Raw genomic sequence first — 15867 nt, forward strand, 5'->3', positions numbered from 1 at the left:
TCTCAGTAAGATACTAGCAAATCAAATTCAACAGCATATAAAAAGACTTATTCACCATGAGTAAATGAGATCAAGTGGGATTCATGCCTGGGCTGCAGGGCTGGTTCAATATTTGCAAATCAATCAATGTGATACATCACATTAATAAAAGAAAAGAAAAGAACCATATGATCCTGTCAATCGATGCAGAAAAAGCATCTGATAAAATTCAGCATCCCTTCTTAATAAAGACGCTTGAGAAAGTCAGGATAGAAGGAACATACTTAAACATCATCAAAGCCATTCATTAAAAACCCACAGCTAATATCATCCTCAATGGGGGAAAATTGAGAGCTTTCCCCCTGAGATCAGGAACACAACAGGGATGTCCACTCTCACCGCTGTTGTTTAACATAGTGTTGGAAGTGCTAGCATCAGCAATCAGACAACAAAATGAAATCAAAGGCATCAAAACTAGCAAAGATGAAGTCAAGCTTTCACTTTTTGCAGATGACATATTATACATGGAAAACCTGATAGACTCCACCAAAGGTCTGCTAGAACTGACACATGAATTCAGCAAAGTCGCAGGATACAAAATCAATGTACAGAAATCAGTTGCATTCTTATACACTAATAATGAGCAAAAGAAAGACAAATAAAGAAACTGATGCCATTGACAACTGCACCAAGAAGCATAAAATACCTAGGAATAAATCTAACCAAAGATGTAAAAGATCTGTATGCTGAAAGCTATAGAAAGCTTATGAAGGAAATCGAAGAAGATACAAAGAAATGGAATAACATTCCATGCTCATGGATTGGAAGAGTAAATATTGTTAAAATGTCAATACTACCCAAAGCTATCTACACATTCAATGCAATTCCAATCAAAATTGCACCAGCATTCTTCTCGAAGCTAGAACAAGCAATCCTAAAATTCATATGGAACCACAGAAGACCATGAATAGCCAAAGTAATATTGAAGAAGAAGATCAAAGTGGGAGCCATCACAATTCCAGACTTTAGCCTCTACTACAAAGCTGTCATCATCAAGACAGTATGGTATTGGCACAAAAACAGACACACAGACCAACAGAATAGAACAGAACCCCAGAATTAGATCCACAAAAGTACGGCCAACTAATCTTTGACAAAGCAGGAAAGAATATCCAATGGAAAAAAGACAGTCTCTTTAACAAATGGCGCTGGGAGAACTGGACAGCAACATACAGAAGGATGAAACTAGACCACTTTCTTACACCATTCACAAAAACAAACTCAAAATGGATAAAGGACCCGAATGTGAGACAGGAAACCATCAAAACCCTAAAGGAGAAAGCAGGAAAAAACCTCTCTGACCTCAGCCACAGCAATTTCTTACTTGACACATCCCCAAAGGCAAGGGAATTAAAAGCAAAAATGAACTATTGGGATCTCATGAGATAAAAGGCTTCTACGCAGCAAAGGAAACAATCAACAAAACTAAATGGCAACCAACGGAATGGGAAAAGATATTTGCAAATGACATATCAGATAAAGGGTTAGTATCCAAAATCTATAAAGAGCTTACCAATTCCACACCTGAAAAACAAATAATCCAGTGAAGAAATGGGCAGAAAACATGAATAGACACTTCTCTAAAGAAGACATCCAGATGGCCAACAGGCACATGAAAACATGCTCAACGTCGCTCCTCATCAGAGAAATACAAATCAAAACCACACTCAGATACCACCTCATGCCATGCAAAGTAGTCAAATGAACAAATCAGGAGACTATAGATGCTGGCAAGGATGTGGAGAAATGGGAACCCTCTTGCACTGTTGGTGGGAATACAAATTGGTGCAGCCGCTCTGGAAAACAGTGTGGAGGTTCCTCAAAAAATTAAAAATAGATCTACCCTATGACCCAGCAATGGCACTGCTAGGAATTTACCCAAGGGATACAGGAGTACTGATGCACAGGGGCACTTGTACCCCAATGTTTAGAGCAGAACTTTCAACAATAGCCAAATTATGGAAAGAGCCTAAATGTCCATCAACTGATGAATGGATAAAGAAATTGTGGTTTATATACACAATGGAATACTACGTGACAATGAGAAAGAATGAAATATGGCCTTTTTTAGTAATGTGGATAGAACTGGAGAGTGTTACGCTAAGTGAAATAAGTCATACAGAGAAAGACAGATACCATATGTTTTCACTCTTATGTGGATCCTGAGAAACTTAACAGAAGACCATGGGGGATGGGAAGAAAAAAAAAACAGGTTAGAGAGGGAGAGAGGCAAAGCATAAGAGACTGTTAAAAACTGAGAACAAACTGCGAGTTGATGGGGGTGGGAGGGAGGGGTAGGTGGGTGATGGGTATTGAGGAGGGCACCAGTTGGGATGAGCACTGGGTGTTGTAGGGAAACCAATTTGAAAATAAATTTCATATTAAAAGAAAATGAATAAAAGTGTTTACTGATATGCTACCTAAAGTCATTAAAAATAGTGGGGAAATATAGTTATGTTTCTTAATGGGCTATATCCTATATTCTACACATTTGAACAATACCTGCATGTAAAAGTCTATGGTTAGTCAAATTTAAATAAATTTTAAGAAAAGCTACCAATAATGTTGTTAAAGTCAAGGCACTTATATAAAACACACAATCATAACACAAATAGAAGTTCTTAACTAGAGTTAAGGGAGGTATGTGTATTCTTGAAAATTATATAATGTTTTTTTCTAGAGGAAGACTTGCAAAAGGATTTGTTGTCAATCCAACTTATCAAGTCAGTCAGCAAATTTAAAAAAATTTTCATGTATAACTTCACTATTTGCTTATTAAAGACTATATGTAAATCAGGAACCAGAAATGAGCTCAAAATCAAAGTAACATGCAACATAACCAAACTAAAATACAGTACAACATAGAGATGTTGATATTTCTATCAAATAACACTATTTTTTAAAGTTTATTTATTTTTGAGAGAGTGTGTACGCACACATGCACACATACAAAGGGGCAGAGAGAGAAGGAGGGAGAGAATCCCAAGCAGGCTCTGCACTGTTGCAGAACCTGACATGAAGCTTAATCTCACGAACCACGAGATCATGACCTGACCCGAAATGAAGAGACCAGCGCTTAACTGACTGAGCCAGCCAGGTACCCCTCAAATAACACTATTAAACATGTTATAGCTGCCTTGGGATTCATTTCTATGACACTGAACAAAGAGCTGATTGAGCCAACTGAGCAAAGAGCAGTAATGACAACAAAAAAACAGGTAAGTCCAATGAAAAGATGTTATACAGTAATTTATTGTCATATTACTATGTGCCCAATAGTGTACTTTATTCACATTGTGTTCCTCACTATGGTCTTGGGAGGTGGATACAATTGTCATTGAAATTTGACAAATGAGGGAGCTGAGGCCTCTGGACATGGTGACATGTCATCTGGATTCTGAGGAAGAAGTTGAGGTATTTATTGGCAGAATGAAGGAAAAGTAGGAGGAGAGTGGGCTTTAAACTCCTAGGTAGTGGTCATCTAGACTACTTTACTATCTAATACAAAATTCTTTTTAATAATAACTGACAAATGATGAAAGAGGCATACATGCTTTGGAAGTTCCTAACCAAAGTGAACTTGATTTACAGTGTAGAATCTTAAGGAAAACAGAGATTCATGTGTCCTCATCTGGCAAATTCACAATAGATGTTACTCTTCTTTGAAATTATGATGTAAATAGAAATGGTTTTTAGTATTCAAGTTTCAAGAGGTCAGGTTAACTCCCAATTTTTTTTGTTCCATCATTTAGAAATGTATGAAGACTTCACGATAATCACTAGTTGGTATCCTTTAGAAAAGCCTCAACAGACTTCCTTGTTTTGCATGTTACTCCTGCAAACAGGAGTCCCTTAAGTTCAAATTATACTTTAAACATAAATGTCATAAATGGCCCCTTCTTGTGTTAAGGAATTGACCACATGCCATGTATAATCCTGGAAAAGACACCTTTTAAATCTTTAATAGTTCTGAAGACAATACAATTATATTCAGGTATGGGAAATTAATATGACTAGGTTAGAGAGAGGGGTAGAATTTGAAAGATGAAAAGAATCTTACCAAAGTCTGCAAATGCTGACTGTCCAATCACCACCATATTTTGAGGTTTTTCAAATACAGTATTGACAGAGAAATTTCCATCCTGTTAATGGCAGAAATGTTTGGATTAGACTATTATAATCCATTCATCTGTCAAGTGTGAAACAAAGCATTTTAACTGAGGCAGGGAAATAAATAATTTAAGGCTTTTGTTGTACTACAAAAAAACTATTCACTTTTCTGTTCTACTTTTACCATAAAAAAAAAAAAGAAAGAAAAAGCAACTGCTGTGAGTTGATAAAAATTGCCTGGAGTGCTTTCCTTGCCTTCTGGTGTTATATTCTTTACTAAATCTTCATTATAATTTCAGACATAATGAGTGTCTTCTCCTTTCAAGTACTGTGGAAATAGGAGTGTACTTGGTATATTCTTTATATTTGGAAATATAAAGAAGTATAAAAAATAGATCCTACCTTCAGGAAGCTTCCAGTTCAATTGGGAGATAAGATATGTCAAGAAAATAGAACTTCTGAAGGTAACACATAAGTGGTACAAGTAAGTAGCAAAGACACTGTTTTATAGATTTCAAAGGAAGAAGACTTCTATTGGGTACAATTAAGAAAAAATATCAAGATTCAAATGAGATGAGGGGTGACTGGGTGGCTCAGTTGGTTGAACATCTGACTTTTGATTTTGGCTCAGGTCATGATCCCAGGGTTGTGAGACAGAGCCCTACGTCAGGCTCTGCACTGAGCATGGAACCTTCTTCTTATGATTCATTCTTTCTCTTTCTCTGTCTCTGTCTCTCTCTCTCTCCCTATCTCTCCCCCAACCCATGACCCTCTCCCTGGCTTGTGTGCGATCTCTTTCTCTCTCTCTCAAAAAAAAAAAAAAAAAAAAAAAATTCAAATGAGATGATAATTCCATGGATCCTTAAAGGGCCATTCATTAGCAACTCAACTCAAGTTTGTGTATCATTGTGAAAAGGGAACAAAGGATTACAACAACTGGTAGGTGCTAAGGAGAGGAAGCTAAGCTAAACAAGAAAGAAAACCCATTAGAGATCCTTTGTTTCAGTTACTCTTTCCAAATGGAGAATTGCCTTTTCTTTCTATAATTTTATTGATTCATTCAGTCATTTATACAGCACAAGCAGGGGAGAGAGACAGAGAGAGAGAGACAGAGAGAGAGAGAGAGAGAGAGAGAGACAGAGAGAGAGAGAGAGGGAGAGGGGGAGAGAGAGAGAGAGAGAGAGAGAGAGAGAATCTTAAGCAGGCTCTACGTTAACTGCAGAGCCCAACATGAACCCTGAATCCATGACTGTGGGATTTGACCTGAGCCAAAATCAAGAGTTGGGCACCCAGGTGCCCTCCTTTTCTACAATTTTAGATTACAACACCAGAAAAATCAACAAAAAACCTGAACTTGGAGCACTTAGTTCTATACAGAGCATTCTTTTTATCACTGACATTTCTACTCACTATTTGCATACTTTGATTACTATATACTTTATATAGATAACTATATGTTGAAAATATTATAAAAATTAAAAAATTTTCTAAGGATAGTGCAGATTTGCAAGTTAATTTTATAAGGAGTCACTTCTGCTATTTTAGAGAAAGGCACTGCTGCATTGAAAACATGAAGACCAAATGCTCGAGGAACATGAGTAAGTGGGTAAGATTTGTCTTGTGACAAATCAAGTATTTTCCAATCATTTTAACAGTGTTATCTGCATGCAGAAACATGTTTCCCCTACGATTACTAAAGTATCTGATATACTTTTTGAATGATGCTTCTATAGAAATCTTATTTACATAGTGTCTTAAACTTATGATTCCCCTCCAGTCTTATGGAGTACCTGAAGTTACATTAGAGATATATCAAAGGTGCCAAATCTCTGACTGAAGTTCCCACTGCCTTTGCACTTTAGAAACATCATAGCATATGTTCACTCTGTAGAGTGGACATAATGGTTCTAGGATAAATGGAAAATCTCTTTTAAACTACATCAGCTTCACGTTAACATCAAGAGGAATGTCAACTCATTATACTGATTCAAGTGAACAAATTACTCCAGTGAAGTTCTGTTAAACTTAATAAGTATATGTAGAAGTGTTTCTGGATATAACCTCATGGTGCATTTCCGTCAAGAAACACTGAGTACTTCCCAGGTGATGGTCTCCCATGTCTAAGATGCCATATTAACCCCGAACCTCAGTAGAACAAAAGCAATAGTTCCTTTCAGTCACTGGGGAAAAAGAACATATTCTTGCTACAGTGAGAGCATGCAGAATACATTATATACATGACATAATTAGGGGAAGATAATACTTTATCAAATTTAACTTCCCTTTATTATCATTACTTATTCTTTGCTCTAATTGGTAACAGAAAAGTATATAACTCAATCTCAATTCAGATTAGTATCATTTACATATTTAATATTTGATAAAAATCATTCTATAAACTTTATCAACATGTTATTACTCTTATTAGATAACACATTTAAAAATTTTTTGTTTTTCAACGTTTATATTTATTTTTGGGACAGAGAGAGACAGAGCATGAACGGGGGAGGGGCAGAGAGAGAGGGAGACACAGAATCGGAAGCAGGCTCCAGGCTCTGAGCCATCAGCCCAGAGCCCGACACGGGGCTCGAACTCACGGAACGCGAGATTGTGACCTGGCTGAAGTCGGACGCTTAACCGACTGTGCCACCCAGGCGCCCCAGATAACACATTTTAAAGTGAAGTATGACCATACTTATTTTCACTTTTAACTTTATTTTTTTTTTAATTTAAATCCAAATTAGTTAGCAGATAGTGCAACAGTGATTTCAGGAGTAGATTCCTTAATGCCCCTTACCCATTTAGCCCAATCCCCCTCCCACAACCCCTCCAGTAACCCTCTGTCTTGTTCTCCATATTTAAGAGTCTCTTATGTTTTGTCCCCCTCCCTGTTTTTATATTATTTTTGTTTCCCTTCCCTTGTGTTCATCAGTTTTGTCTCTTAAAGTCCTCATATGAGTGAAGTCATATATTTGCCTTTCTCTGACTAATTTTGCTTAGCATAATACCCTTCAGTTCCATTCACGTAGTTGCAAATAGCAAGACTTCATTCTTTTTGATTCCAAGTAATACTCCATTGTATATATATACCACATCTTCTTTATTCATTCACCCATTGATGGACATTTGGGCTCTTTCCTTACTTTGGCTATGGTTGATAGTGCTGCTATAAACATGGGGGTGCATGTGTCCCTTCGAAACAGCACATCTGTATCCCTTGGATAAATACCTAGTAGTGCAATTGCTGGGTCATAGGGTAGTTCTATTTTTAATCTTTTGAGGAACCTCCATACTGTTTTCCAGAGTGGCTGCACCAGCTTGCATTCCCACCAACAATGCAAAAGACATCCTCTTTCTCCACATCCTTGACAACATCTGTTGTTGCCTGAGTTGTTAATGTTAGCCATTCTAACAGGTGTGAGGTGGTAGCTCATTGTGGTTTTGATTTGTATTTCCCTGATGATGAGGGATGTGCAGCATTTTTTCATGTGTCGGTTGGCTATCTGGATGTCTTCTTTGGAGAAGTGTCTATTCATGTCTTTTGCCCATTTCTTCACTGGATTACTTGTTTTTTGGGTGTTGAGTTTGATAAGTTCTTTATAGATTTTGGATACTAACCCTTTATCTGATATGTCGTTTGCAAGTATCTTCTCCCATTCTATTGGTTGCCTTATAGTTTTACTGATTGTTTCCTTTGCTGTGCAGAAGCTTTTTATTTTGATGAGGTCCCAAAAGTTCATTTTTGCTTTTGTTTCCCTTGCCTCTAGAGACATGTTGAGTAAGAAGTTGCTGCGGCCAAGATCAAAGAGGTTTTTGCCTGCTTTCTCCTCGAGGATTTTGATGGCTTCCTGTCTTACATTTAGATCTTTCATTCATTTTGAGTTTATTTTTGTGTATGGTATAAGAAAGTGGTCCATGTTCATTCTTCCGCATGTTGCTGTCCAGTTTTCCCAGCAGCACTTGCTGAAGAGACTGTCTTTATTCCATTGGATATTCTTTCCTGCTTTGTCCATACTTATTTTCAAACATGAAATTGCTTTGCACCTATCTAACGTAGGAAATACTAGCATATAATCAAGACTCTTTCATACCTAGAGAGCAGAATAGACTAATGGAAAGGGCACTAGATGTAGAGTTAGATGACAGGGGTTCTAGTTCCGCTTTCATTGGTAAGTTGTATCACTTTGGAACAGCCACTTACTGTTGTGGGTCTCAGCTCTAAGCCCTTAGAAGGGGATAAACATATGGTCTACTTGAGGGTTCTATATGGTATCAATGCAATGACAAATTAGAAAGTATTCTACAAAATGTAAAGTTATTAGGCAATTATATAGTATTTTTATAATGGCAGTCCTATTCTTAGGAGCTAAGAGTACCTTTTTCATGGACTGCTATTTGACATGAATGCACTATACTTGGTCTCATTCTTTACCATGCTGTTCTCACTGGTCTTCACTGTTGAAGCCATTAGGGGTTCTGCTGCAGCTATGTCTTTTGCCTTTCCTTTTGTCTGTACAACAAACAACTTACACTGTTTGCTAGCTTTCAGTTCCAAATAAGTTAGCTCTACTCTAAAAGCATCTGTTTACTTATCTTGAAAATGTATTTTTACAAAGTTTTGTGAAGATTAGTGAGATAGTCCATATAAAGTGCTTAGTAGAATATATGCAGACAGTATGGATTTAGTAAACATTAACTATTATCACTAGTAGGAACACTAATAATAATACCACTATTCCTGCTACAAACACTACCATCTGTCATTGAAGCAGCTAACCCACTGCCAGTGACAGTGGACACTACCTGCCAGTTTATGCTTAAATTCCAACCACAGGTGCAATGATATAACAAGTATCTTTTTTTATAGATGGCTACCCATGCATTGGCCTATATGTTTTAATATTTAATGTTAAAATTGTTATATTTACAATGTTTGAGAAAATGACCAAGAAGTAATATCTGATGACTATTTTGTGTTTACATCTTTATTCATATAAAGTAATGATTCTCAACGGGGGTGATTTTGTTCTCCAAGGACACTGGGCTATGTCTGGAGATCTTTTTGATTGTCAAAATCGGAGGTAGCTACTAGCATCTAAGTGAGTAGAAGTCAGAGAAACTGATAAACCACCTACAATGCATAAGACGGAACTCTATGGTAAAGAATTATCTGGCCCCAAATGATAATAGTGTCAAGACTATAAGTTTCTAACATAAAGGGTGGTAGGTATTGCCCAAGGGTCTGGCTTTGCCATTTTTGTCCTTAGTCTTTTCCTTTGTGACACTTACCTAGTCTGTTCCTTGAACTCTAGTCCTATATTTCTTTTTTTTTTTAATTAAAAAAATTTTTTTTAAATTTAGTTCCAAGTTAGGTAGCATATGGTGCAACAATGATTTCAGGAGTAGATTCCTTAATGCCCCTTGCGCATTTAGCCCATGCCCCCTCCCACAATCCCTCCAGTAACCCTCTGTTTGTTCTCCATATTTAAGAGTCTCTGATGTTTTGTTTCCCTCCCTGTTTTTATATTATTTTTGTTTCCCTTCCCTTATGTTCATCTGTTTTGTCTCTTAAAGCCCTCATATGAGTGAAGTCATATGATATTTGTCTTTCTCTGTCTACTCCTACATTACTAATTGCCTTCTTGATATGTCTCTTATCTGAAATAATTTTTTTTTCCTACCTCAAATTAGATATTTCATTTGTCTTTTCTCTGGTCACTAGTACAAAACACAAATTACCCTTGCATTGATAAATATTTTTCATATTTATCCCTTCTAGGCCATTCCCAATACTTTATTCCTTTAATCATTCACCTCTTTCCCAGGTGATAGTAAATTCCACCTAAGTTATCTCCCTGCTTCCAGATTTTCCATGCAAACTTATCTGATATGCAGTAGTAAGATAATGGCAACAATGAGAAGTCTGTTCATCTCACCTTCAGTCCTAAAAGGTTTAGAAGCTTCTCAATAAATATTTAAAAGATGAAATTACTTAGTTTAGAAGTCAAAGCTTCTGCTGATCTTGTCTAAACCAATTCTTCTTATCTTACCTTCCAGTATCTTTTCATGCTCTGGGCCAAACCAGCCATGTTCAACTCTCTGAATATGTCCTGGGTTCCTGTGTACTTCCTTCCCCATTTCTTTCTCTCACTTCCAACCACTAACATCCTGCTCATTTGTACTGGCCATTTCAAATACCACATCTTTATGGAGTCTTCCCTGATGATCTTTGGTAGACCAAACAGAAGCAACTGCTCTGTCTCTGAGCTACTTGTAGCATGAGGTTTGTATACCTCATTATACCAGCCAGAGCTGCCCATACTTAGCCTTCTTGGCCTATAAGCTCCATTAATTTATGTGCCTCCCAGAGCACCTGCATGGGACTGTGTACACAATTCACATTCTAATGAGATTTGCTAAAGCTCTAGTTCTACTACCTAAAATGGCTTTATAGATATTTGGAGGGTTTTTTTTGGTCAACTAGTGTATCCTACAAATTGTTTGTCCAATCTCTAACTGAAAATAATCCTCCATTTAACAAAATCTACACTTTATTTAAACTAGTTAATACTAAGTCTACATTTCCCTTAACTGTACCAGTGACTTATTGTCAATATGGGTATATTACAGATCCAGCTGTTTTACTGCAAGAACAGCCCTTAGTCTCTACTGCCCATCACTTACTTTATTAACTTTCTTTAAAAGAAAACAATAGAAGAGACCAAATAAATATCTGGTCTCTTCTTGAAGGTTTTCCCCTACTACATTGCTTTACTAGGTTTAATTCCAAAGACTGCCATGATTTGCAAGACCAGGAAACTTCCCTAATATACCCGACTTCTCTAATATATAACAGAGAGTCAGACAAAATGAGGAAACATAGGAATATTTCTTAAATGAAAGATATAAAGCCACAGCAAAAGATCTAAATGAAATGGAGATAAACAATATGCCTCATAAAGAATTCAAAGTAATGGTCATAAAGACACTCACTGGACTTGCGAAAAGAGTGTAGAACCTTAGTGAGACATTCAAAAAGAGATTGAAAATATAAAAAAGAACCAATTAGAGAACAAGAAGATAATAACTGAAATTAAAAAAGCACTAGAGGGAATTAATAGAAGATCAGAGGAGATAGAAGAACAAATTAGTGACCCGGAAGACAGAGTAATGGAAAGCAACCAAGCTGAACAGCAGAGAGAAAGAAGAATAATAAAAAATGAGAATAGACTTATGGAAGTCAGTGACATCATCAAGTGTAATAATATTTGCATTATAGGCATCCCAAATGGAGAAGAGACAAAGGGGCAGAAAATTTATTTGAAAAAATAATAGCTGAAAACATCCCTTGGTGAAAAACATTTGGTGAAGAAAACAGACATCCAGATTCGGGAGGCACAGAAAGCCCCCAACAAAATCAACCCAAGCAGGTTCATAATGATACACATAATAATTAAAATGGCATAAAGTACTGATAAAGAGAGAATTTTAAAAACAGTAAGAGAAAACAGTTACATTCAAGGGAAACCACATAAGGCTTATAAGCTTATTTGCCAGCAGAAAGTTTGCAGGTCAAAAGGGAGTGGAATGATATATTCAAAGTACTGAAAGGAAAAACCTGCAACCAAGAATATTCTACCCAACAAAGTTAACATTCAGAAGAGAAAGAGAGATAAAATGTTTCCTAGACACACAAAAGTTAAAGGAGTTCATCAACACTGAGCCTTCTGAGAAATGTTAAAGGCAATCTATGAATGGAGAGAGAAGGCCATAATAATTAGGAGTAAGAAAATTATGAAAGGAAAAAATTTCACAGGTAAATACAAACATAAGGAAAGCAGATTAATCACTTATAACACCAGTACAAAAGTTAAAGGGGACAAAAAGCAGTAAAATCAATTATATCCGTAAAAACCAGTCAAGGGACTCATAAAATAAAAGGATGATGGGGCACCTGGGTGGCTCAGTCGGTGAGTGTCCACTTCAACTGAGGTCATGATCTCACTGTTTGTGAGTTTGAGTCCCATGTTGGGTTCTGTGCTGACAGCTCTGAGCCTGGAGTCTGCTTCAGATTCTGTGTCTCCCTCTCTCTGCCCCTCTCCTGCTCACACTGTTTGTCTCTCTCTCTCAAAAAGAAATAAACATTAAAAAAAAATAAAATAGGATGAAACGTATTATGTCATGTACGTAAAACATAGTGGGGGGTGGGGAGTAAAAACTTAGTGCTTTTAGAATGGTTTAAATTTAAGTGACCATCAATTCAATACACAGTATTGTATGCATAAGATGTTATATATAAGCCTAAAGGTAACCATGTAATCAAAAAATTACACAAAAAATATACACAAAAAATAAAGAATAAGTAATCCAAGCATATCACTAAAGAAACCCATCAAACCACCAGGGAAGACAACAAAAGAAGAAAGGAACAGAGAAGAACTATAGAAACAGACATAAAACAAGTAACAAAATGGCAGTAAGTACATACCTATCAATAATTACACTGAATGTAAATGGACTGACTACTGCAACTAAAAGACACAGGATGACAGAATGTGTAGAAAGGCAAGACACAGCTATCTGTTGCCTATAAGAGACTCATTTCAGACCTAAAAACACATGCAGATTGAAAGTAAAGTGAGGAAAACAATTTACCATGCAAATGCAAGTGAAAAGAAAACTGGGGTAGTAAAACTTGTATCAAAGAAAAGAGACATTAAATAAAAGACTGTAGGGCTGCCTGGGTGCCTCAGTGGGTTAAGCGTCAGACTCTTGGTTTAGGCTCAGGTCACGATCTCACTGTTTCATGGGTTTGAGTCCTGCATCAGGCTCTGCACTGGCAGCATGGGGCCTGCTTGGGATTCTCCCTCATTCTCTCTCTGACCCTCCCCCACCAGCACTGTGTCAGTTTCTCTCAAAATAAATGAATAAACTTATTTTATTTTTTATATGAAATTGTCAAATTGGTTTCCATACAACACCCAGTGCTCATCCCAAAAAGTGCCCTCCTCAATGCCCATCACCCACTTTCCCCTTCCCTCCACCCCCCATTAAATAAACTTTAAAAAAAAAAAACCCAAAACACAAAGACTGCAACAAGAGACAAAGAAGGGCACTACATAATGATAAAGCGAACAATCCAACAAGAGTATGATACAGCTAATTGTAAATATTTATGTACCCCACATGGTAGTACCTAAATACATAAAGCAAATACTTACAGACATACAGGAAAAATCAACAGGAATACAATAATAGGGAGCTTTAACACCCCACCTACATCAATGGATAGATCATCCAGACAGAAAATCAACAAAGAAGCAATAGCGTTGAATGACATACTGGATGGACCTACAGCAGTGGAATACTCATTCTTTTCAAGTGCACGTGGACCATTCTCCAGATTAGATTACATACTGGGTCTCAATAAATTCAAATAGACTGGAGCACATCATGTATCTTTTCTGACTACAACATCATGAAACTAGAAATAAATCACAAGAAAGAATCTGGAAAGGACACAAATACATGGAAGCTAAGTGATATGCTACTAAACAATGAATGGGTCAAGGAAGAAATCAAAGAGAAAATAAAAAAATACTGCAGACAAATGACCATGAAAACACAAGAATCCAAAATGTTGGGGATGTAGCAAAAGCGGATCTAAGCAGGAAGTTTACAGTAATAGATGCCTCGAGAAACAAGAAAAATCTCAAATAAGCAACCTAACCTTACACCTAAAGGAGCTAGAAAATAAAAACAAATAAAATCCCAAACCAGTAGAAGGAATTAATAAAGATTAGAGCAGAAGTAAATGAAATAGAGATTAAAAAACAAGAGATCAATGAAACCAGAAGCTGATATATTAAAAAGATCAACAAATATTGATAAATCCTTAGCCAGAGTCATAAAAAAATCAGAAATGAAAGAGGAGTGCATGGCGACATGCAGAAGAGTGAAACTAAACCACTTTCTTAAACCATACACAAAAATGGATGAAAGACCTAAATGCGAGACAGGAAATCATCAAAATCCTAGAAGAGAACACAAGTAGCCACCTCTTTGACTTCGAACACATGAACTTATCAGACATGTCACCAAAGGGAAAAAAAAGAAAACATGAACTATTAGGACTTCATCAAGATAAAAAGGACAGCAAAGGAAACAAAACGAAAAGGCAGCCAACGGAATGGGAGACTATATTTGCAAACAACATATCTGATGAAGGGTTAGTATCAAAATCTACAAAGAACTTATCAAACTGAACACTCCAAAAAACAAACAACTCAGGTATGAAATGGGCAGAAGCCATGAATAGACATTTTCCCAAAGAAGACATTCAGATGGCTGACACATGAAAAGATGCTCAGCATCACTTATCATCAGAGAAATGCAAATCAAAACCATGATGAGATTATCACCACACACTTGTCAGAATGGCTAAAATTAACAACACAAGAGACAACAGGTGTTGACAAGGATGCAGAGAAAGGGGAACCCTCTTGCACTGCTGGTGGGAGCACAAACTGGTGCAGCCATTGTGCAAAACAGTATGGGAGGTTTCTCAAAGAACTAAAAATAGAACTACCTATGATCTAGCAAGTGTACTATTAGGTATTTACCCAAAGGATACAAAAATACAGATTTGAGTAGATGCATGCACCCCGATGTTTTTACAGCAGTAGTATCAACAATAGCCAAACTATGAAAGAGCCCAAATGTCTATTGACCAATGAATACATAAAGAGGACGTAGTATATACATACAATGGAATAGAACTCAACCATCAAAAAGAATGAAATCTTGCAACAATGTGGATGGAGGTAGAAAGTAAAATGCTAAGTGAAATAAGTTAATCAGAGAAAGACAAATACCATATGATTTTACTCATATGTGGAATTTAAGAAACCAAACAAATGAACAAACAGGAAGCAGAAAAAGGAGAGGGAAACAAACAGCATGAGACAATACAACAAACGATATCTTAATGATAGAGAACAAACTGTGGGTTGAAGGAGGGAACTGGGGGGGGACATGGGCTATATGGGTGATGAGTATTAAAAGGAGGGCACTTGTTGTGATGACCACTGGGTGTTATATATAAGTGATAAATCACTGAATTCTGCTACTGAAATCAATATTGCAGTGTATGTTAACTAAAATTTAAATAATAAAAAGAAATGAAAGAGGAGAAATAACAAGTGATGCCACAGAAATACAAAGGATTATAAGAGAAGAGTGTGTGAAAAATTATATGTCAACAAATTGGACAACCTAGAAGAAATGGCTAAATTCCTAGAAACTATAACTTCTTAAAACTGAATCGGGAAGAAATAGAAAATTTGACCATACCAATTACTAGCAGTGAAATTGAATCAATATCCAAAAAACTCCCAACAAACAGAAGTCCAGAACCAGATGGCTTCACAGATGAATTCTACCAAACATTAAAAGAAGAGGTAATACCTAATCTTCTCAAACTATTCCAAAAAACAGACGAGAAAGGAAAGCCATCCAATTCATTTTATGAGGCCAGCATTACCCTGATACCAAAACCAGAAAAAGACACTACAAACAATGAAAATTATAGGACACTAACTATGATGAACATAGATGGAAAGGTCCTCAACAAAATATTAGCAAACCGAATCCAATATTCGTTTTAATCATTCTTAATCATTCACCATGATTAAGAGGATTTATTCCAGAGATGCAAGG

The 15867-nt window shown here is 36.5% G+C and overlaps 1 protein-coding gene across 3 annotated transcripts in view; it reads right to left on the reverse strand.

Moving 5' to 3' along the window:
• Positions 1-15867, reverse strand: part of ITFG1 (integrin alpha FG-GAP repeat containing 1) — a 367923-nt gene that overhangs the window by 263402 nt on the left and 88654 nt on the right. For all 3 annotated transcript variants that reach the window (XM_040497933.1, XM_040497934.1, XM_040497935.1), the window contains one exon: positions 4100-4181. In XM_040497933.1, the coding sequence (XP_040353867.1) occupies positions 4100-4181 (82 nt within the window). The remainder of the gene's footprint in view (positions 1-4099; positions 4182-15867) is intronic.

This window comes from Herpailurus yagouaroundi, unplaced genomic scaffold (assembly GCF_014898765.1).
Source record: "Herpailurus yagouaroundi ecotype Mexico unplaced genomic scaffold, PumYag 190, whole genome shotgun sequence".
Taxonomy (NCBI): domain Eukaryota; kingdom Metazoa; phylum Chordata; class Mammalia; order Carnivora; family Felidae; genus Herpailurus; species Herpailurus yagouaroundi.